Genomic DNA, 25,700 nt, shown 5'->3' with positions numbered 1-25,700 from the left:
TACATACAAAATGGAAGAGAGGAAGAAACACGAAGAATTACCCCATCACTGGCATAGAAATGTTGTCCACCTGGCACATCCTGTTGCTGATTAGACGGAATTATTATCACAGGTATGAGCCAGGATGAAATCATTTTTATAGCAGCAAAGGAGATAAAAGAAAAGGAGCTGTAACATCGTGTGAAGTCGTAGATCTAACATCTACATTGAGACAAGCACATACATAATAGAGCGTTTGCTTGATATCAATCTTTAAACAATAAGAAATCAATGCTCCTCAGCAGAAGACCTCCCACACGGCTTTGAGTCTTAACAAGCTAGAAATAAGAACACGACTGTGTTCGAAGGACATTCGCCAGCTGCAGCAAAAAATAGGAAGGGAAAGGGAAACACGACAAAGCCACCTATCTCTCAAACGGAACATTCACGCACTGACTAAATGGAATTATCGTTGATCTCTATAGCTTCAAACAATTGATATCGTTTGTGTGCACTGTAATATAAACGCTATGCTAATATTCTCCATCTTGCAGATGGAAACAAATGAGAGAGACATGGAATCATAAATCCGTACTAACTCTATTTCACTCTCTGGAAGACAAAATTGTAGATCTTGAACATTATGGTGCTAATTTGATTGAATCACTAGTACTAGTATGTGCCGGAAGGACGGTATCTATATCAGCTAGCTCATGAGAAAACGATCATTATCACTGCATGTAGTCGTATAAGTTTAAATCTGAGCTACACATACGAATTTGCAAACGGTTGCCTGCTATCAAATTACAACCAAATAAGAGATCAATGCATTTCAATACTCATCAGCAGAGATCCACCTTGTACTAGTATAGCTTCGTGACTAGCATGGCAGAAAAGAGGACACACGAACAGTTACCGAGGAGAACATTTTATACGACTTTCGTCTGTTGATCATTACATCCAAGAACTTGCCTTCATGTTGATACAACTAGACCTTAACAGATCTCCTAGATTCGAATGGACAAATAGGAAAAGGAAAACAAAAATAAGAACAAATGCCCACTTTCCCGCTCCACTCTCTGGAAGAGAAATATACTCCATATGGCACTTTCTGATGCTGATTGAATTGAATAATCATCATTAGTATGTGCCAAAAGGAGAGAATTTCTATATCAGCTATCTAACTAGCAAACAAACTGTTTATCGCTGCATGCAGTCATATATCAAACTTTACATTTGAGCATGACATAATTAAGAACAAAGGATTAATCGCCGTGGAAAACCTTGTATACGACTTTCGTCCGTTGAAAGTACATATAATAACTTGCCTTCAGGCTGATATAAGCATACCATAACCGAACTCCTGAATTCGAATGGACAAACGGGAAGAGGAGGAAAAGATACTCTCTTTCCTGCTCCACTCTCTGGAAGAGAAATATACTCCATATGGCACATTCTGGTGCTGATTGAATTGAATAATCATCATTAGTATGTGCCAAAACGAAAGTATTTCTATATCAGCTATCTAACAAGCAAACAAACTGTTTATCGCTGCATGCAGTCATATATCAAACTTTATATTTGAGTTTAACAGGATAAAAGATAAACGAAAAGTCAAAGAGGAGAACCTTGAATCCGTTGATTATTACATCTAAGAACACTAACTCGAGTTGATACAAGTACAAACTGAACATAATCTCTGGATTCGAATGGACGTATGGGACCAGAAATATTTTCCACCTGGCATAATCCGATGATAATTATATCGAACTTTTATCACAAATGTGAGCCAGGGGGAAAACATTTTTCTAGCATCTATTCATACTGAACTGGAGCTTTATTCATGCACTCGTATAGTAGTTAATGTACATAGGAAATAAACATTCTCACATGAGAACGCTTGGTTTTTATAAATATACAATACAAAACAAACCATAATACAGTATAAAAAATGTCCTTAGGCTGCCAGAGAACAACTCAAAAACAAACACCTCGAAGAAGACCTTGCATATTACGGGTTTAATATAAACAGGGTATACAAACTCAAGAATGCCCGAAAACAAGAACAACCAATTGCTATACTCGAAGTCAATACCCACCCAAAACCGATGGTTAGATTAGGTCCCTACGGAAAACTATACAAACTGGAAAACAACAAAAACAAACCAGGCTTTTGCGGAAACTGCAAAGGATGGGACCACTTCAATAGCTCTTGCAAAAACAATTCAAACTGCGACCACTGTTGGGGCACGCATAAAGGGGCGGTGCAAGATGAAAGAAATTAAATGCACCCCTACAGTAAAGTCTAATATGCATTATAATAATCAGGCACCCATATATCAAACAAACCAATTACCCTAATCCACTAGCACACCAGACGAAAGGAATAATCAAGCCACCAAATCAAATAGGTACTATACAAATGTTGTCCTCTGGTTCATAAGTGAATTTGCTAATAGCATTGTACAAAATACAAAGAATGATCATGTTCCAATCGACATGACTTGTCAAGTACTAACCAAGTCAATGACACGACCCAGGCAAATTTATAAAATATATCGATGACACAAAACAAATATTTGTAGCCACGACTGTTGGTGGCCAAATGAGAGGCATCGACTAAATCGACTTGCCTTTGGTGACAGATGACCTCCACATAGGTGCGACTTCTTGAAAATTGTCGTCGAATGGGTTTGTGTAAAGTGTACGTGGCTTCATCTGGTAACCATCGTTGCACTTGAGGTAAATGGAGACTTTTCAGTCGAGTTTTGGCAGCACGATACAATTTCTGAACTCCTCCGTCACCTGCATGATGGGCTGGATCGTACTAAATGTTGACTAACACCTTCTCCATTTTTTAATAAATCACCGACCCGTCGCTGATACTACTTTGCATGGGGAGAAAAAGTGGTTTGGAAACGGCTTTACGTATCCGATGTGCAACGGGAGTAGAAGTAGAGGGTAGTGGTGGTGGTGGGGTGGTAATGGGATGTAGTTGGTCTTCTTTTCTTTTCTGTGTGCTTTCGCTTCTCTTGGGCTGTGACCTGGCCTTGACATCGAGGCTTTTTGGGAGTTCCTTACTCTTGGGAAGGACATTGAGGGCTTTGGGATCTCATTTTAAGAGGGAGCCAATGATGACACCTGAGACTGATGGTGCGATTTGCTTTACTTTGCTGAAACAAATTGTGGGTGATTAAATGGCGCTGGCATTACGATGATGCCCTTTGTGCATAAACCACAGCTTAATTTCTTCTTCGTCTTCTCCTAACATGTCGTCGAAATGGAATCGCCTTGACTATCTCCTAAAGAGGCTGCCACTCTCTGTAACACTACACGATCCAATGAGGTGGACGGACGATCAATCAAATGATGTTTATGTTCAATCAAACGTTGACAAATTCGGTTTCCCTGAACCGGCAATTAGATCCGGCAATTAACATGTCAAAGGGATGGAGAAGACACAACGCCTCCCAACTGGCACGATCTAAGTGTTTGTCGATGACTTTGAAAAAGGAAGAAGAGGGAGCAGATACAGCAGAGGTAGCCATAGTGCAAGGAATGTCACTTTTGACACGAAGACAAACAAAACATGAGTTTTTATACTTTTTCAGGACACGTTTTTATATAAAAATAAATTCAATGGCACAACACAAAAGGCAAACATGTATAAAGGCCAAAAGGTTAAGTACAACGATAAAATGCACATCAAAAAACGATCAAAGTGGAATATAAACATGTCTCTGTACAGCATGTTTTTGGTAACATGGACAGTGTGTAATGTTCTTATAGTTATGTCCATGACAGTCTTCTCCTGGATGGCGTGGTTGTCCTCGGTGTCAAGTTCTTCTTCTGTCATTGTCACTAGCACATGTTTAAAAGTTACTTTCTTCACTGGAAGTTTGAATTTAGGATCACAACTCTTGCGCATGACTGACCACTTCTTTGCTCCAAGACTCGAACCTCCAATTTTTCTAATCATGTACATCTGTCCATTGAGGGTGTAAGTCACAAACTACACACACATCATCGTACACATCTTCAGTAATTAAAAGTTTTTCCCGAGTGGCCGAGTGGTCTAAAGCGCTCTCCGTTATGGATCACTGCCATCTCACCTCGGATTCAGCCAATGTGGGTATGTGAGAAAGCTTGCCAGTAGCTTCTCCTGAGTCGTTGGTTCTTTCTGCGGTTTTCTCGGGTTCTTCCTCCATCATTAATACTGGCCGCCATGTATAGCCTATCGTGTTCTGAAATGGCGTTAAACCCCACAACAACAACAACAACAACAACAAAACGCCATGGGTCCCTATATCCATGTCAGACCAGTGTCTTCCCTATATAAAGGGTCAGTGTCTTCCCTTCCAGTGTTCATTTCATTCTCAGACCGACCAGAACGACGGAAAAGCCAAAACAGATCGAACTGATCAGAGCTTTGCGACAGTATTCTTCAGACAAGCCAACGGACCACTCTCCCTCCTGTGTATTTTCTTTCTTCTTCGCAAGATTTTGTTATGGTACCAGTACCTTTGCCACCTTCTCTTTCTTTACCACACGTCGAGGATTTTAAACAGAGACAGAAAGAAGAATTGGAGAACTTTTTACAGCAGCTGAAAGAAGCAGAACAAGCTTTTCTCCTCCAAAAGCAACAGCGAGAAGAGGAAAGAAGAAGGAAACAACAGGAAAAGAGGCAGCAGTAGAGAAGAAATGGAAGAAAGTCTAAGAGAGAAGGAGGACAGTGAAAGTCAAACGTTGACGGTACTCTTAGACATTTTGGCAGAGTTAAGGAGCCTGAAATAAATGTATCAGACTTCTTTAATACGACCCAACAACCCAACCCTGTTACTACGCCTGAGATTCCACCCTTAGTGATTTCTAACGAATCATCATCGTCATGTCCAGAAGTAGGCCTTTGCCGTGGCCGTGGCAAAAGCTTAAGGCAGTTAAAGCTGATTTCGTCTCGTTCTTGAGTTTGTTTTTAAAGAAACATACACCCAAAGGCAATTTTCAGGGATATCCACCTCTCTTCAAAAGAGATAGCATTCGGTTTGTCAAAATCAATTAAAACTCAAAATTCCCTTTTCGCCCTATGATGTACGTGTGTGACTGCGTGAGTGTAGGTCCATATTCTAAAAAATCAAAACCAAGAGACACTTACATTTTCTGTCTGGTCTATTCTGGATCAAATCTTACAATCCAATTCAAAGCACAACATTTTAAAAAGTTCATATACTTCTTGTTTCTTTGTTCTCTCTCTCTCTCTCTCTCTCTCTCTCTTTGAATTTCTTCACTTTCACATGTTTTTTTCTTTTGTTCCCCACTTTCTCCTCGTCTTCTTTTATTTTCTTTTTTCTGACCTCTTCTGGAAGTAGAACTATGTTCACCTCGCTTCTCGACACCATGGCCAGTGTACCCAAATTCAGCGTCTTCTTAGTTTCCGTTATGTTTGAAAACTCTGTCGCTTTGATTCACTGCGCACAGACGCTAACACACCTATATAGATAATGTGACGTCACATGCAGCTCTCATTGGGTTGGAAGACAGACTCCACGCTGTGACTGAATTTTGTAACACATGTTAGGATTGGTGAGAAAAAACTCAATCCGTTTCGATCAACGCTTCCACTACAAATTACCGAAGTTCATTTCATTCTCTTCACCTCTTCTCGTCACAAGATGTGGACTAACGTAGAATCAACTACCCTCGTATCGTCAGTGATGTTCCGTACGGACTTACCCATGCAAGTCAAATCGTCATGGACAATCATCCGGATCACCGATACGAGCGTTTAAAAAAGAAGGATATATGTGGAGAGACATGGCTATTTGGAGAGAGTCCTCATTTACGGTCCAGAAGTCAGAAGAAGTTTGAGGAAGAGAAGACGATGTATGAGATGCTATCTATGTTAACGGAATGGTGTTAACTAAAATACCCAAAGGCCCTTTTCAAGGCCACTCACGTGCCTCTGAAAGATCTATTTTCTTGCCTGCGTGTTTTTTCTTTTTTGTCGATTGTATTGTTGCTAGTGTGAAATATTGATGTTCATCAATCTATGTCTGTATTTTGTATGTGTTATATATGTATATTTCCCACCAGTCCAGTTCTAAGTCTTATCCCGTTCTTCGGTCCCGATTGAGGTCAGCCACTTGCAATATTGTTGCAACATTGTTGCCAGTGTTCAGTACCGTGACGTCACCCCTATCCCATTAATATTAACCCTATACAGACCCAATCTATTCCCTACGACCGTATACAGAACCACCCGTGTTAAAGTCCCATAGACCCCATAGTGCCGCGACACCTTTTTGACTGCGATTTCTATAGACCCTATATTTCCCCTTATCACTACTCAGGCCGAAAAAGGGTTCACTTACCTTAAGGATATATATAGTCAACACATATCTAATAAATGTTCACCTGTAACATACATACATATACAGACATGTCAAGGCTGATAAAAGGTTCACTTACCCTTGTGATATATGCAGTCAACACATGTCGTAAATATGTTCACCTACTGTAACTTAGAAACATATAAAGTCATGACAGGCCCAAAAATTGGTTTACTAAACTTAACTTCAGAACGTATAAATTTAAGACAGCGAAAACAATATATTTTACTTAATTTAAGGAAAAATACAGTCAATAGAAGCCGATTTTTTTTCATTTTTCTTTAACTAAAGGACATATAATATGTTTGATTATCAAAAGGAACGACAAGTGTTATGATTGGGGCAATATTCATTTCAGCTATTATATGTATATCTTCCATGTTTACTCTTTATCTACATAAAGCAAGCTTTTATCTAATCACAGTAAACATAGTACGTGTTACAATTTCATATCCACAATGGCGGCCTTACACTCTTTCGTAATTTCCGTTTTCTTAGTTGTATTATCTCCACCAGCAATACAATGCTGGATTCCTATAATTTTCCGCGGAAGACCTACAGGTGGCATGGTGGGACCACCACAACCAAATGGTCCTGGAAATTCAAGTGTTCCAGTGGAGCTTTGGTTTGACTTCCAGTTATTAGATCACTTTAATGCCATCGATCAAAGGAGGTGGAGTCAGGTATGATAGTGTAACACCCATAAGGTATATTCTATTTGTATTTACGTCTCCGTTTGTGGCTTCGTTAGATTTTAATGATTATTTGTTTGATTATGGGGAGTCGGTATTACGAACGTATATACTAAACAGAGGAATTATCCAGTTCACTGAGCAGATGTCATAATGTACAGTATTCACGAGACTTGTGTTAACACGGGTTAGTTTTAATAAAAAAAAACTAACATAAGGTATTCTAGGTATGTTCTCATGTACCATTATTTGGACATTTGAGATAGGAATAGATAAGTTTATTAGGTGTTTGGTTTATTTTGTGTAGTAACCTGCGGCTTGGAAACGAGTACGGATACGTTACACGAATGTGAAGCAAGAAAAATCATTCAAGTGTGAAATCAGACTCTTGAATATGTGGTCGCTAGCTTATTAGAGAAAAATTATCTTTGGCATTAACGATTTTAGAACGATTCAGTTGACAACGACTAGTGTGTCAAAGGTCCATGGAAATAGATGAAACCACGACCTCAAACCAGTCTTGCACAGGTTTTGTTTGATTCGCTCTGTAGTAAGATTCTTTTAGACACATGATGTGTTACAATGATCTGAGCTAGCTTTCAAGTACCTCGACCAAATGTAAGTGTCAACCCGTCCATCCTTTTGTCGGCTTGGAACTTTGGAAGCATGCTTCCAGTACAGTCCCGTGGTACGGTTTTTATGTTTAAACCTGGTACTTCTCAGCCAACTATCCACAGCCAGTCATTCTACCCGTCTGTCTGGTAGCTTTGAAAACTGTGAACACAAAAATTAATTTACAAGAAACCTCGTTCTTGTTTTATGTTAAAACATATCATTTCACTTGAGTGATTTCTGTCTCTGTGCACATTTCCGCTCATTCATATTTTACCATATATGTCGAAATTATACATTTAGTATATAAATCGTCTTTGAACATATGTTTTGCCTCCGATTTAAGATTGTATTGTGGGATATCCCGCAATTCAGACTGTGCAAACAACATTAGAAGCTATTATCACAAAATAACATATCTGGCAAAACGAAATTGGATTCAAACTACTTTTATCAGAGGTACTTTGTAAACGGGGACTTGTACCAGCCCGGTGGACCAATCTTCTTGATGCTGAGCGGAGAGGAAGAAGCGGATCCAGCATGGCTACAGTATGGCGCCTGGATAGAGTACGCTAAAACCTACCACGCATTCCTTATACTTTTGGAGCATCGATTTTATGGGAAGAGTCGACCTTTGGGGTGGGTATGAGAGAGAGGGGGGGGAGGGAGAGGGGGGAGAGGGAGAGAGAGAATGACCGAAATTACGCTAATGTTATCTTAAGCTAAACAAAACGAAATTGTGATAATGAATGAAGGAAAAACTCAAAGCTGGGAAGCAAAAATGTCACAGCGAAGCAAGCAACAAAACTTAACTTAAGCACGCTCTAGCGAATATGAAAACTGAAGGTGGTCGGGCGGTATAATTTTCTGCAGCACATATTTTAAAATTCATTGATTGCTCTTTGAGATGATATATTATTTGGGCCCTCTGATATCTAATGCAAGCAGACAGAGTGTCATAACAGAAAGACAGAACATGGATTCGCAAAGGTGACGAGTGCTAACTAATTATTTCTCTTTTAATATCCGAAGTATGAAGGCGATGGAAATAAACCTGAATTTACGTTTCTTGCCTTCTCTGTCCTTAAAGGTTCCATAGTCCGGAAATTGAGAATAGAAACTGGACTTGTTTTCAAACTTAAAGCATGAGCTTCTATATTGTCGCTCATCTACTATTTTTTTCTTTAATATCATCGCTGTTCTATTTTTTTTTCTTTTTTTTTTTTTGTCTTCATGATTCCCTGCAGCTTGTAAACTTGTCTACATCTGACTAAAGTCACAATATCGCTCACATTTGCAAGATGATGATTCAATACTTTCAAGTATCTTGAATTTTAAAACTTTTCATGTTTCAGTGCAAACGCAGTCTTATCCATTTCCATTCCAAGTGACCTGCTTGTCTAATGTTAATCCAGCGAACTCAGTCCTGGAGAGTTGGACTTTTCTTTATTATCGTGATCTCTCTTGCGCTTTTAGTTTTACGGCGACTGAATTAATTTGTGTACGAATCGGTAACCTGTTTCATACAGTTCAGTCTGTTTTATATATGTTCCTGGGCGACCGTTTCGCAAATTGTGGTCATTCATATCGTGTTCACCATTTTAAAAACAAGTTCATCCAGCATTTCAGCATGCATTTGAATGATGATAGTCTCGTTCACCAAAAGGTGTTTTGGGTTCCAAATTCATGATGCGGAAATGTGGTTAGCAAGGCCATTGGCGTGAAATGGAAACCAATACGATAAAGTTCTCATTGACATATAGGAGGCTTGTTTTAAAAAATAAGCCAAAATATTTCACAGGATTTCATACAAAATTTAGCAGCATTCTTTTTTTATTTAGTCAAATGTACCTAGTGGTATAAGTCGCTGAGTATTCCAAGGTCAGACGTAGTCAGGTTAAACTGATAAAAATTGGAATGATAGTAAAACTTTGATGTTATCATTTGTAGTAAGGTAATTTCATGACTACAAGACCTAAGTGTAATTCAAAAACTAGTTAAGATTACTTCCAATTAGTACTTTAGTGGCCACGTGATAAAAAGTGGAATAAAAACGAAGAACCAGATTTAACTCTTGCGTGTGTGTGCTATTTTATTTGTAATATGTCAGTTTTTAATAACATCACTGTTTGTTTGTTTGTTGTTTGTTTTGTCTTGGGTTTTGTATGTTTTTTTTTTTAAATCAGCTTGTTTTCCGCCATAGGGACCTAAGTTTGGATAGTTTGCAGTTCCTTAATAGCAGACAAGCTCTGGCTGATACTGCTGGGTTTATCAGTGGAATTTTCAGCATAAGGAACAAGTTTAATTTAAAAGACAACAAAGTTATTGTCTTTGGAGGTGGATATGCGGGTTGGTCATCTCTATTTCTCTCTCTCTCTCTCTCTCTCTCTCTCTCTCTCTCTCTCTTAAAAGCACACCAATGTCTGCACAGTTTTTGATTAACACACACACACACGTAGTCACACACATACACACGCACCACCACCATCCCCTCTGTCTGTCTCTCTCTCTCGATCGATCGATCGATCGATCGATCGATTTATTGATTGATTTAAGAAAAATCACACAGACACCTATAGTTCTTTTCCACGTCTTTGAATAACAGTTATTATGAACACATTGATATCATTAAATAAAATCCTGATCTTAACATCAGAGACTCTTGATTAGTAATTTAATGACGTATTTTCCATATCCATCCATTTATCCGTTGGTTCTTCTATCCGCACGTTTCTCATTGATCCGTTGATTAATCTCTCTCTCTCTCTTTCTCTCTCCCTCCCTACCTACTTACCTACCTTTCGACCAACATGCATGGATGCAGACTTGCTTGCTTGCTGTATATTTATCCGTTGGTTCTTCTATCCGTACGTTTCTCATTGATCCGTTGATTAATCTCTCTCCCTCCCTACCTACTTACCTACCTTTGGACCAACATGCATTGATGCAGACTTGCTTACTTGCTGACTATTTTTAGAGGTCGATACAAATCGAAAAGATCCCAAACAGAGGTGAACTTGATACCGAATCCTTAATTTTGAGATATTTGTATATTTCAAATATTTTTTTATAGTGATGCTTATCTTATACCGGTATTTAGGACCTAAATATATCACACAGATACTATAAATATGTCCTTATCATGCCGTAAAGCGATTTCCATGGCCAAAATATAACCCATAGATGCTATACAGATATACTTTATATGCCGTAAAGGGTCTTCCATGGTCAAAATATATCCCAAAATACTATAAATATATTCTTTCAATGCCGTAAAGCGACTTCCATGGCCAAAATATAACCCGTAGATGATATGGGGCGCTCACCAGTTAATATGTACTTTTGAGAGAGTGACATATGTAAGGTGAAGTAGTTCGCATTTAAAACATGCACATTGGAGAGAATGTTGGCATACCTCTATGCTACATTAATGTAATGTGGATGATATTTCTTGGGATATTGTACTTTCGGAAATTTTACACACACTGCTAACTAAAATGACTGTTCCCTTGTATTAAAAAATCAGCCTGAATTCCATGGTCAATATATCCCAAAATGCTATAAATATATTCTTTCAGTGCCGTAAAGCGATTTCCATGACCAAAATATAACCTACAGATGCTATAAATATATACATTACATGCCGTAAAGCGACTTAAATGGCCATAATATACCCCAAAATGCTATAAATATATACTTTCCATGACGTAAAGCGACTTCCATGGCCAAAGTATACCACACCGATGATATGAATATATACTTTCCATGCCTTAAGTATGGGATGGCCAAATTATACCACACAGATGCTATAAATATATACTTTCCATGACGTAAAGCGACTTCCATGGCCAAAATATACCACACCGATGATAGGAATATATACTTTCCATGCCTTAAGTATGGGATGGCCAAATTATACCACACAGATGCTATAAATATATACTTTCCTTGACGTAAAGCGACTTCCATGGCCAAAATATACCCCCAAAGATTCTATAAATATATACTTTCCAATCCGTAAAGCGACTTCCATGGCCAAAATATAACCCAAAGATGCTTTGAACGTTTTATTTCCCTGCTGGCTTTCCTTCAAGTTAATCGTAGATTGTGAAAAGTAATTCTTTATACTATATCAGCAAGGCTTTTGAAGACTCGTGAAACGAAGTCTTGTTTTTCTTTAAATTTGTTTTCGGGGGGTTGAGGGGCGGGTTTTGTGCAATTCTTTGTGAAGATGTTGTCTGAAATTGTGCTTTAGCGTTACAGGATCTCTGGCTGCCGTCCATTCGTCCGTTGGTTCTTCTATCCGTCCGTTCCTCATTGCTTCATTAATTAATCTCTTCCTCCCTACCAACTTACCTACCTTTCGACCAACATGCATGGATGCAGACTTTCTTACTTACTGTCTTTATTTAGAGGTAGATACAAATCAAACAGATCCCAACTGAGGTGAACTTGATATCAAAGTCTTAATTTTCAAATATTTTAATATTTCAAATATTTTATATAGCAATGCATAACTTAAAGCGATCTATAGGACCAATATATACTACAAAGATACTATAAATATATAGTTTCCATGCCGTAAAGCGATCTCCACTGCCAAAATATACCTCAAAGATGCTAGATATAAATGCTTTCCTTGATTTAAATCAACGTTTAATTTCGTTGCTGTCTTTCCTTCAAGTTCGATTGTGAAGACTAATTGATTCATCAAGAATTCTTAAGCCTCTGTAAACAAAATCTTTTGATTTTCCTTCAATTGTGTTTTCTCAAAGGCGAGGAGCAATTCACGGTAAAGATGTCTGAACTTTTTGCTTTCTTGTTAAAGGATCGCTGGCTGCCTGGTTTAGATCCAAGTATCCTCAATTTGTAGACGGTGTGGTAGCATCTAGTGCTCCTATATTTGCAAAATTAGACTTTAAAGGTCAGTATTTTATTGAGGTATCATCGTGCTTATTTCCGTAATTGTTTTTCTCTTGTTTTTGGTATAATCCTTGTTATCATCATCATCATCATCATCATCATCATCATCATCATCCCATGCCTTGTTTATTTATAAAACCTTCGACATCAATTTATATTTATATTTGATACTTGAAAGAAAAGAAAACAGTTTAATCAGCTATCAGATAAATATGCTTTAAATGTCGCTCTTAGTCTATGCAAGGGTGATCTCCCTTACCAGCAGTAATGTGGGTACGAAAGGGTGATCTCCCCTATCGAGGTGATTTGACTGAGGGGGCAGGGTTAATGCCGCAATCAGCGACCTAGTATAAAAAATCATAAAAATCAAATACGCAGGTGAGGTCAAAAAGGTCCATATTTTTAGATACCTATATTAAAACAAAGCATAAGAAATAATATTCACTTGACCAGAGAAGTTAACGACAGTTCATACCAGAAGAAGTGTATGCACCCCAACCCTTATTTTATACTTGCATTTTTCACACCTTAAGGCCATTTTTGACAGCATGTGGTGCTCACAGTGCAAACACAAGCCATTTCCCTGGATGCAAATTTTGAAAAACACTGTCTACTAAATAGATTGATGCAATTCAGAATAGTTGTCATCCAAGCCTTTTTTGAGATACTCTACTTGCCTTGAACCCACGTGTCTACTGCTATGGGAGGCTAGCTCTTCTTCCTAACCAACTATTGGTATCTCACTATCAACTTACTGCAGAGCAGCTATGGAAGGTGTACATGCCTGACATCAATTTCAAGAACAACACAAGCCCGAAACACCTAGTTCACAAATATATCCATATCTATAAATAGTAAACAATAATAGCTGAAAACGTCACACCTTAGCCTTAAGTTAAGAAATGTGCCTGGGGCCAATTTACGAAACTGGACCCTGCCACCTGAACAAATGATGAGAATCTACGATACATTGCTTAATTCATTAAAGGTCTTTATTTTATACATGATTTGTTGACATGTTTATGTTTTAGTCTATATCTGCTTCTTGTATTGACTGATTATAAATCTCCAACAAAGCTCATAAGTGGAAATTTACTTCTTTTCACGTGCATGGAGTTTATTTAATGTACCCAAGCAGGAATTATGGCATCGATTCTATTTTAATCTAACCTTCAGGAATAAGTACTCAATAGATGTGAGTATGAGTACGTTTGCTTCGTAACTTCACGACTGAAGAAAAAACAAATGTAAAATCCGCCAAACTGTCAATTTCGTGGGGTTGATGTGGGCTTAACTTTCTATTACAACCACCACTGAAGCGGAAATGTATTGTGTCTTCCAAGCATATAATAACAAACCTGTTTAAAAATACTAAGACAAATGTAACATCGAGCACCATTTCTGCATAATTACCTGTTATACAGCGTAAACCCTCTTACTTTAACTATAGAATACCTGGGAGTAGTATCTGACGTGATGGGACGCTCCAGTCCTACATGCAATAACAGAACTGCCGAGGCCATTCAGACGATTTTTCAATGGTGGGGACAGCCAGACAAACGAACGAAAATGTTCTCTATGTTCCAGTAAGAATGATCAATAATAATAATAATATCAGTCTATGTTGTTATGACTTTTGACTGATCGTTGATTTACAGACAGTAAACTGAATAACTCTAACATAAATCAATCACCACCGCATCCACTACGACCGGTACTATTCCTCCTCACCCTACTACTACTAATCCTACTCTTACTACTACTGCTGCTAATAGTACTGCTACTACTAAAGATATTCGTTGTTGCTCTTGTTTCTGTTTCTTCTCGAAATGTTACCTCCGTTTTTGTGACCACGTCCCCTACTGTAGGCGTTGCTACTAAAAAGCAAATAATGGTAAATATTGCTGAAGCTGCCGAAGCAGAATTAAAGAAGCTAGACCAGGCCTAACACTGCTTTCACAACTTGAAATGCCATTGTTGCATATGCAAATAATTGTCAACAAACAACACTATTGACTGAAGCAAGCTGTCTAATTTATAGACCTATGTATTTTTTCAGATTATACGGTAATTATAAACCACGATAACATTATCGAGCCATATTGATTAAAGCAAGCTATCTTACGAATGTTCCTATTTCTTTTTTTTCAGATTATGCGATCATATAAATCACGATAGCATTATCGAACCGTTTGCCTTTTATAATTCTTTAGCCTACAACTTTGAAATCATCGGACAATATAGCAACGTAAACAGGGTTCTTGAGGTTTGTAATCAATCAAGTCTGTCTGTCTCAGAACTATATACGATGCTCACAATTGTGATATATTATCTATGGAATAAATGCTTGCCACGCAAAATATAAAAACAGGCTCGAAACAAAAGCTACATCTTTTTCACCCAGTCACAGCTTCATTTCATTGCTCATTTCTCCATTCATAAACCGTATTTATTAATTTACATATCTCTTTTCTTAGTTTGCAAGGATGATACTTCTAGTTTGTAAACAATTAAGGATTAGAATTAGCTCCAATAGCTTCAAAGAATATTCTTCCAATTTTTTTCTGTTTCATTCTTGCTATTTTCTATACTTAAAATCTAATATAATATATTCGCCTCTGCGTTTGAAGAGGTTCACATTGGCGACATAGTATTTAAGTGAAGATTGTTTTATTGTTGCTGTTGCATTAGTTCCATTAGGAACCGTCATTATTTCAGGGTATGAAAGAAAATGATAATAATGTCACAGTAGATACCCTTTGTAACATAATGAGTGATGAAAGTAGAGGACCTCCGATACAACGCTATGCGGACGTCAACGCACTCGTGCTGGAGATGTTCTCCAAGAAATGCCATGACTACAAGTACGAAAAACTGATAGCCGATTTGAAATGTACGAAATGGACCGATGCTGTTGCAGAAGGAGGTATATATATGAAAATGTGCCATCTGTTAACCGTTTTTATGGGCTCACAAGCCAACTAGCCATTTTGTTGCCATGGTGTAACTTACTAAACGTATGTATATTTTATATCTTAAAAATGCACTTTCCTTTCATTATAAGACTCACAGCTTTACAGCATCAATTGCAAAGCCAGAAATACAACGTAAAATTTCATTTTGACGCCATTGCTTACACTAGTAAAACAATTATTTCCGGGGAAATGAATTATAAAATCGAAACTGACATCCCATGCGGAGACCGACTATAATCACTGTGTCCAACAGTAAACTGGACCATGTGGCAGTTATTGACTAATCGCTATGATTTTCATATCTTTATTGAATTTGTTTAAAAATATTTTGTATTTATATTTGTTTTTATCACTTATTAGCTGTCAATTAAATGCTAACATTTTCGAAATTTAAGTGCACCGCTAACCAAAATCAGGCCGGGCTAGGTATGAGTCTTTACGTAATAAGGCATCAAATCATGGTCAATTAAGCGTCCGAATTTTGAAGGGATACTGATTCTGAGTGTTAAATTATTTGTAATCCTAAGACATGGAGATTTTAACTCGCTTAACTCTGAGGCAGCGTTGTTGACGGACAGTTATATACCTGCGTACTTTTCACAACTTAGCAAACACACGCAATTTCTATTTCTTATAAATTCTCTCTCTCTCTCTCTCTACTCTCTCTCCCCCCCCCCCCCCCCCCCGTGTTGAAAAATTGTTCACTACCAATGGAAATATGCTCTCGTTGTAAAGAAAATCCTTGATTTTAGCCGACCTGACTCGTTTGTGGCCTTGAGTCCGATTCATGCCGTCAGTACTGCGACGTTCCGTTTAGAGCTATTACTCGTGCGAAGTTTGCCAACATCTGCCTGATTTAAAGATCTTTTCAAACAATACTAATCCACTTTCAGTCCAATTTGACAGAGAGCGTTCTCGATTAACTATCTTTCAGTTTTACACCAATGATGCTGATCCATCGTAAAATATGTTACCAGTCCATCTTTCAGTATACTATTACCAAATCATGAATAGCCTTAAACAATTTACTCTCAAAACCGCAGAACAGAATTTTATCAACATTGATACCATTTTTAAAGCATATAAAGTTGATATAAATGAGACTTTGGCACCATTCTGAAAGCACTTAAAATTGATATAAATGATGCTGATCTTCTAACAATATGACAACGTTACCAAATTGTAAAAATAGTTCAGTATTTCTTTCTATCAAAAAATGCTTACCGGGTCTGGACTTCGACATACGAATATAGACCATGAAGCCACGAGAATAAGTAATGAACTTGGACTCAAACCCGCACACTTAAAAATAGAGCTGTTCATTCCTGTTGAAAATTTGAGTGTGACTTAGAATTTTAGCGTAAAGTTTTTAAAAAATGTTCAGTTATACACAAATATGTCTGCAGTGTGGCAGTTTCTTGTGATGTCTAGATCTGGGCATCATGCCGCAGACATCTAGCATCATGTCCCACTCAGTCACATTATCCTGACACCAGGCCCACAAGTCCTAACACTAACCTCTTAATGCTGAGCGCCAAGCGAGGTAGCTCAACTTTTGAATGTGTATAGAAATACAAATAATTGAATAAGTTTGAAATTTTTCTGATTGTATCTTCTAAGTGAGTGATGTTATAGAAGATCACAGGTTTTAAAATTTGATCTTGAATTAAAAATTTGTGCTGATTTTACCGGGCCATGTATCACTTTATATTGCCAATTTAAGTCTTTATTCGTGGATGAACTTACCTAAGAAAATATAATTTCATTTTCAGAGGAAGAGACGGACTGTTTCTTAATGCAGCTCTTTCTCCCTGCAACTATTTGTCTGGTTTGATTTAGTCTATCAAGTTGTACACGACATCGGACGAGAAAAGAAAATGAAAACAAGAAGAAAAACTATTTTTTTAAAATCGAAAAGTTGAAAATACGAGTTTTCTAACCCAGTCTATCACATTCCAGATATTTTAAAAGGCGTCGTGGATGCAGATGGTTTATGTTTATAAATCCTGGTCTAAAACAAAAAATAAAAACGTTGAACTTATTATACTGCTCTTCCCATCCTAACATATCCCGAATAACGTGTCGATCAAAAGATATCGAACTCTTTGTTCACCATTTTCTGTTGGTGATGACACAAAAGAATAAGAAAAGAACCAATCTATACGACTAGATGCATTTACCAAAACAACGCCATGCAATATAGTGCAGTTGTTTGCATGCTTTCTGTCATTTCTAATTTTAAGAGATGGCACTTTAAATGCTCGAGATTCTGAATCCAGGAATAAGGGAATGCATACCCGAATTTATCCCAATGAACTTAAGTGAGGATTAAGGAATCATGAATAAGGAATGCGTATCCGAATGCATCCCTATGATCTGAAGTCAAGAATAAGGACCGCTCCAGTGGCGTATGGTTAGAGCGTCCGCCTCAGATGCGTGAGGTCGTGGGTTCGATCCCCGGCTGAGTCATACCAAAGACTTACAAAAATGGTACTAACAGCTGCCTCGCTGGGCGTTCAGCATTAAGAGGTTAGTGTTAGGACTGGTCGACCTGGTGTCAGGATAATGTTACTGGGTGGGACATCATGCTACATGTCTGCGGCATGATGCCCCAGTGCTAGACATCACTATAAACTGCCACATTGCAGACATCGTAGCGATATGACTGAAAAATTGTTAAAACTACGTTAAAAATCCAAATCACATCACACAAGAATAAGGAATGCGTATCAGTATGCATCCCCATGATCTGAAGTCAAGAATAAGGAATGCGCATCCGAATGCATCATTGTCGCCTGAAGTCAAAAATGATAATGCGTATTCGAATTAATCCCTATGATCTGAAGTCAGGAATAAGGAATGCAAATCCAAATTCATCTCTGTGATTTGAAGTCAGCAACAAGGAATGCATAAACGAATTCATCCCTATGATCTGAAGTCAGGAATAAAGGAATGCATATCCGAATTCACCCGTATGACCTGAAGTCAGAAATGTGTGTGTGACTTGGATCAGTTATCAGTTTATAGTGATGTCTATCACTGGGGCATTATGCCGCAGACGTGTATCATCATGTCCCACCCAGTCATACTATCCTGGCACCAGGTGGAGCAGTCCTAATACTATCCTCTTAATGCTGAGCACCAAACGAGGCGTATTATTAGTCATTGAGCTTTCAAAATATATATATATATATATATATATATATATATATATATATATATATATATATATATATATATATATATATATATATATAATTTTAATTTTTTTATACAATATGCATCTCAGATATTACTTGTGTTGTTTTCATTTGACATAGTTCGCCAGTGGCTGTTCCAGTCGTGTACTGAGTTTGGCTGGTATCCTTCATCCGACTGGTATGATCATCAGCCGTTTGGTGATATTTTTACCATGGGGTTCAAGTAAGTGGATTGTCTTTTAGGCGATGTTTGTTAATGCATAAATAGATATATGTAAAGACTCGATAAACAATAGCTTCACTATTTATGCAGTGTTCGTCTCCTGTATATTTGATAAAAAAGAGAAAAAAGTGATTGAATATTTAGTTAAAATGCCAGTTCTCTCATTACTTACCTGCTCTCTAACCTTATATTTCTGAACCATAGTGATATTTAAAAGCTGGACCACTTTCCGTATTTCTGCATGAAAATAAAACCCACCCTCGAGTCCCTACATTATGGCATTATTCACCACCCATACTAATGTGCTACCATCAACGGATCACATACTATCGTGCCACTGAAACCTTAAATTGTAAGTACAAACTGATAAAATTGTTGCAATGAAATATCACCAAAATAAACGAAACAATGACATTTTAGAAACAAGCGCTGCAGTGACGGTCCATTTAAAAAAATAGTTCGACTGGAGTAGATCGAAAGCGTAGTTCTACGTTCCGGAAGAATTTGCCGATTACACACAGATGTCTGTCTATTGTAGATAGGTGTCTGAAATGTGCAAGTGTTCAAGGCAACTTTGATTTTTATTGGTAATCCATATTTGACTACTGTTCCAGATGATTTGTTCACATCTTTGGGCATAAACTCAAATGGAAACCCTCTAATGCGGAAAGTAGTAAAATAATCTGCTCTGTAACGAGAGAAACAATTTTCCCAGTACTGTTTTATAACGAACCTATCACGCCACCAATAATTCAAGGTAATGCTGATGATTATTTTCTAGCTAGACCCAAACAAAATCTAATATAAATATTTGCGATATATTGTTGGTTTTGTTAACAATACCATACAAAATGTTCCAGTAGTGAGAGGCTGAGACAGGCGCAAAACCTGCACCGCCACTAGATGGAGCACTCTTGACCAAATGCGATATAAATAACGGCGATGCTTGATATTATCATTACTATCGCTATAGATGTATCAGCTATTGTTAAACCCATTTCTGTGAATAACAGTTTCAGTCTCTCTTGTTGGGAAGTTTCCTTCTTTACGTTTCTGTAGTTTTGTATATGCTGAATTTGCTAACATTTTCAGATTGATATCATTATTGCCAATGAATTCGGACCTCATTATTTTAACTGTACTTGTTTCTTTTTTAAATTCTTCTTCAAGCATTTTTGATGATTATGTTCCAGCACTGTTTCTATTACTGTGATTCAGACAATTTATATATTTTTTGTACAGTGGGTACTCTTCTAATCATGTGTTGATTTTCTTCGAGTACTAATTACAATTCCATCTATTATATCAAACGATTCATATATTTCAGTTTCAATTTGCTGCTCTAGTTCATTGCTATTCTGTAGAAATAATTTAGAGCAAAAAAGACTCCAGTATTATCAATATAGCAGAACCAGTTTCTGAGTTTGAACAATCTAAACAGACACAGAGAGAAGTCTGATATAAAAACGGTCAAACTCATAGGTATGGTACAATGAAGTATTGCTGCAATACGGGCAGAAAAAAGAATGAAAGGAACAAGAAAAGATTGTAATGATTTGGGAAGCATTTTCAATATTAAAGTGCTTAGATGGACTCTCGGATTAAGTGTTAACATTGATACAGTTAAAACCAAAGAAAACTAAAGCAATGAGACATTTAAAAGTGAACTAAACTCAAAAATAGACACCTAGGGTACTGCATTGGTGGTAAAAATGGAAGAGTTACACGAAGAAATCGATCAAAAACAAAAAAGAATTTAAAAAAGAAAAATAACCAACAAATTAACGCCTTAATACTAATTGCATTACAATTTTTGCATTATGCCGATTGTGGAGAATCCGCAAGGCGTTACAGAAAATCTTTATTAAAAAATTCACTCTTTACAAAGAAATAAGGATATCTAAGTTTCACACTTGTTTTATAAAAATCCAGAAACAATGGAGTCTGTTGGAGTAATTTTAAGTCTGGAACATCGACTCCAAAATTAGGTGTAACTTATAGATATAATTATTCTTATTACGCTTGCTGAGTCCATTAGTACGACTCTATGGTCTTTAAATAAGTAATAGAAAAGAGCGAATACCAGCAAGTTTTGTCTAATTCAACAATTTAATTTATTTTCCTAGAACACAAAGTCAAAATGTAAAAAGAAATTACGTTATTGCGAATTAAATCACGAACAGTTATAAAATTACTAACACAAGCCCTAATGAATAAAGTTCTCAATAAACGTTCGTGGTATTCCAAATAAATTATAATGCTTAAATTGTTGATATACCTGTGGTGGCCGGTAGTCGCTAATATTCTAATGTATCTATGCTCTGAATGATAATGATGTGCCAACAGTCTTTCTTTAGTGAACTAACTTCATGAATCTAAACATTTCATTTACTACGAATTAAGTAAGCGATACACTATTTATATACCGATCTAATTCGCAAAAAGAATTTAATACGTACGAGTAAACTAATTACAGACATATTATCTTGAAGAGGACAATTATTGTATATACCTGAGGCACATTACAGATATATATAATAACGTGATATTACAGATCGTAGTGCTGTCTACAGCAAGATAAAAATTGTCAACAGTATCAAAACATTTTACTCGTAAAAGACATGTTCTGTAAACCTTTCGTTAGTTATAATTAGATATATAATAAAATGACTAGAGAAAAAATGATCAGAGGATGCTGTCATGTGTCATCTATTGCGAAATACCGTCGCAATATATGGTGTAAATAAGGAGAAAATTAAGTAATCAGATTCATTCCGAGTTTTTTATTCGTTCACACTTATTGTTTTTCTGTTGTAAGTCTGCAGATGTGTTTATGTTGTACTTTGATATTATTCGAGAGGAGCAACATTTATTTGGACTGTTCAGTGGGAACAGAAGTGCTCTATATTTGGACTATACTATTATTTTGGAACTGTTATCAATTATTCGATGAAATATAAGACAACGCCATCTTGACAACTGTATGTTTCTTAGAGGACCAGTACATTTCCAGCATTGAATTTATAAGGGACTTTTCATTCATTTAGGACTTTCATAGACTTTTTTAATACTGTAAGGTCCTCTCACTTCTTCATTTATAACTTTGATAATTAAATTGTTTGTAAAGTTTTATAAAACGTATTAGTTTTTCCTCTTTTTTCATTACTAAAGACTGTGACCACCGGGTCGTAACAATGCAAGCAGGAATTTTTTCCCAATCAGTTCATATTGTATATTATGAGCGTTCAAATGATCCTGCCTAAAATGTACGTATCCCTTTCAAATACCCTACCAGCTTTACACTTCTATCAAAGATAAGCCAACTGGGATTTCTTAAAGGTACCCAGTCACATCCCACTGTAATTTTGGAGTTATACACCTATTCATTTACTAGAATGCAAACATTCCGCCATTGCTCATTGTCATAAAGAAGTTGGCACCCACTGTAAGAAAGTTTCGACCGAATGTAAAGTTTTGCGTTTTACTACAGGATGCAAGGATAATAGGATCACATACATATACATGTGTATATCATATAAGGACAACAGTACATCTTATAAAGACGTTTGCACATAATCTATGGACAAAAGCACATCATAAAAATAGGTTTGTACAACATATAATTTAAGTTTTCATCTTACGCCACGCTCTGGCGTTCCGTACTTCTATGAATTACATTAGCATTGATTAAATGGATGCATTCATGTACACATACTTTCAATAAAATTCGCTCAATTTTCAGTTATTCTTGTGACCAGTGTGCCAGCGTGTTTGGTCGTGATTACTTCTGTATAGCTGAAACAGGTGCACAAGAGACAAATTTGTATTATGGTGGATTTAATATGCAGTTAACCAAAGCTGTGTTTCCTAGTGGTCTAAATGATCCCTGGCATGCGCTTGCCTTTAACAACAGCAAATTAGATGATGTTGTACCAATATTCATCCAAGGTAAGGAGACCTCATATATTTGCGTATGTGCACATGGGCATACAATAATATTGTTGGGAAACTTTCCATATGTTGATTATGTAAGGTTGGTTGTGTTGCGACATAAGTCACGTAGGGATGAATTCCGACTTAGAGTCGCAATAGAGTCTTGGAGATGTACATAAGGACAGAGTTGAACAAGTATTCTGATTCCTCGTTCATATCTCCTAGTATTATTATTTTTTAATATCGGTCTGCAGATGTGTTTAATGTTGCGCTTAGATTTAGTTGAAAGGAGTCTTTCATTTAAATTATTTATATGAATTACAAAGTGCTCATACGATGGTCTGGATTAAATAAAAATTTCTGGATATCGTGATTTCATTTAAACGAGTTTTGGTTAATGACATTGTGTTATATCAAGTCTGTTGGCACTTCTGCATAGTCAAGGATATTGCTACATCAGCGTATTCGAGACCTGGGATTTATACGAACACTATTGTCGATTTGTTGTGCCAGTTTTATAACCAATACAATTTAAAAGATTTTTTGTACAAATTAGAATTACGGGAGTAAGTGTCCTTCAGAATAAATGGAACAATATATTCAGGGAACAACGTTCAAACCAGACTGTGTATGGAGGTTCCGTGTGATGTCACATAGTTTGATTAAATTAGGATAAACAATGCTGAAACCTAAGGTAGGTCACTTCACTACTTGGTTCGATATTCATGTGAAATGATTATTATTGCATAAATAACTTCCATATTTACTGTAATGTATTTGTGACCGTATATTTGTATTAGGCCCTAGATGATTTGGAACAGGAGACCGTCGGAATTGCATCACATAAGAAACATGAGATCGTTGTAGCTATTTTCGCCTCGTAGAAATAATGTGGTGTGATAGGCATGAAATTCTGTCAGTTGTGGGACCGTTTTGTTTCTACATTCTTCTTTGGACAGAGATTAGTTTATTTGCTTCTAAAAGTTAACTTTTATACCACTCTTATATACGGGGCAGATCACGTGTTGCGGGATTACCGGCCACCCCTCCCCTCCCCTTACGCACTCTGTCAATTGACTAATACCTTTAATTTTATTTGTTGTTCTTCTTATTTGGGGCTTAACGCCATTTTTCAGCGCATGATAGGAATAGATGGCGTAACGAGCTACTGTGGGGGTAAATTCACCATATTCAGAAAGATGTGACCTTTGTTCCCCAATTTCTTTGAGCAGTCGATTCGAAAAATGGCCTCCAAAATGTTGATGTTACTAGTAAACACAAGAAGTTCCAGTAGGCGGGAGAAATAATATTTACCCACGATCTCAGCCAATCAGTAAAGAAAATATCGTACTAGAACTTCGTAGTCTTAATTGAACAAATCGTAATCACATAAAATATTATGCTAAAGTGTTGTAATATCAAAAATATTGAACTCCACACACTATATGTAAATTGTACAGACTATGTGGTAATATGTTGAAATACCATTATGATGAAATCTAATTTTATTATATTAGAAATATACAGTTATATTTAATTTTAATCCACACGCAAATTGCATGTAAGATATGTTTTCCTACTTGGGAAACTCGGTATGTGCTAAATATATACAGGATCTACAGTGAATAAATAAATAAATATTTTTACAGGAACTGCGCACTGTGCTGACATGTATTCCCCAACACCTCAAGACCCGCCTGAACTGAAGAGCGCAAGAGAAAAAATCAACTCTCTTATTGGTCGATGGATTTCCTAGAATTCTCCGATCAGTGTTTCTTTGAATTATATTGTGGATTTCAAAAACAAGCCAGATCGACGAGAATGATTTTTTAATAGCGCGGTGATTTTGATGAAACTGTTTACTCTTCTATATTAACTTTTAAATAAATCTAGATGCATAGTATAGTATACGCTACAGTGTGTGTGTGTGTGTGTGTGTGTGTGTGTGTGTGTCAGAGAGAGAATTTTTAGCGTAGCTTTAACAATTTGAATCATATTGCTACGGTTTGTGAGTCGGTAGCTGACAGATTAAACTCAGAAAAAGATCACATTAGACTCTTATAATTGCATTTATAATTGTATTAATTCTTATCGTTTTATTCGGGTTTTTTTCTCAGGATCTTTCCTATCACTTTTTAATCCATTATTAAGCGTACGAATTCTTTTGAGGGAGTCTGCTAGGTAGCTATTTTTGGAACATGTGATTCTCCACCTGTAACGAATAGCTACGTAAGCATCAAACAAATCAATTCCACCAATGGTAGACAATCTAAGGTTTTAAACATTCCACAGAATTGTTTTAATCTTTGATCTAATTTGGCATAGGTTTTCTGAGTAGAAGTTCAATATTCAAAGCAAAGGATGTATTGTTTTGCTTGAGAAGCAATTGACTCTTGTATTTGATATTATCATGAGTTCATAGTGACTTGGCCGAATCGGTATGGTCTAGACACGTGAGTAACCAATTTCCGTTTCTTTATCTCTATTTTCGTGTTCATTATAAAGTTTATACCACCTACATGGACTACTTAAAACTAGCATTACGACTAGTGGTAAATCGTTATAGTGACGGGAGTCCAATAGACAAACAGTACAGACATCGACCCTGATACTAACGATGGGGGAGTAGCAGGATCCATACCCTACCAATCCCACCTCTTAACTATCAGGGTAGGCGTCTTACATTGCATGAATCTGTGGCCATCAATATAATGTCACACTTTGAAACCCCTCCTCTCAATCCCTAAATCGATTATCTTATAGTTTTGTATGCAGTG

At 36.8% G+C, this 25,700-nt stretch overlaps 1 protein-coding gene across 2 annotated transcripts; it reads left to right on the top strand.

Moving 5' to 3' along the window:
* The first annotated feature begins 6,817 nt into the window (after positions 1-6,817).
* Positions 6,818-24,886, top strand: LOC149799419 (putative serine protease K12H4.7). Of its 2 annotated transcripts, XM_089957072.1 has the most exons (10): positions 6,818-7,048; positions 8,127-8,308; positions 9,873-10,018; positions 12,498-12,593; positions 14,043-14,178; positions 14,744-14,858; positions 15,311-15,518; positions 18,888-18,990; positions 22,733-22,938; positions 24,573-24,886. In XM_089957072.1, exons 1-10 carry the CDS (start codon positions 6,824-6,826, stop codon positions 24,677-24,679), a joined length of 1,524 nt encoding a protein of 507 aa, XP_089813198.1. In that variant the 5' UTR covers positions 6,818-6,823; the 3' UTR covers positions 24,680-24,886. The 2 variants fall into 2 exon arrangements, with proteins under 2 accessions (XP_089813198.1, XP_089813199.1); XM_089957073.1 differs by lacking the exon at positions 8,127-8,308 and having other exon boundaries at positions 9,856-10,018.
* The last annotated feature ends 814 nt before the right edge of the window (positions 24,887-25,700 follow it).

Source organism: Sinohyriopsis cumingii, chromosome 5, assembly GCF_028554795.1.
Source record: "Sinohyriopsis cumingii isolate HCF-2022 chromosome 5, ASM2855479v2, whole genome shotgun sequence".
NCBI classification, from domain to species: Eukaryota; Metazoa; Mollusca; class Bivalvia; order Unionida; family Unionidae; genus Sinohyriopsis; species Sinohyriopsis cumingii.
Note: the sequence above shows the minus strand (reverse complement) of the source record. Positions and strands in the feature narration are given on the sequence as shown.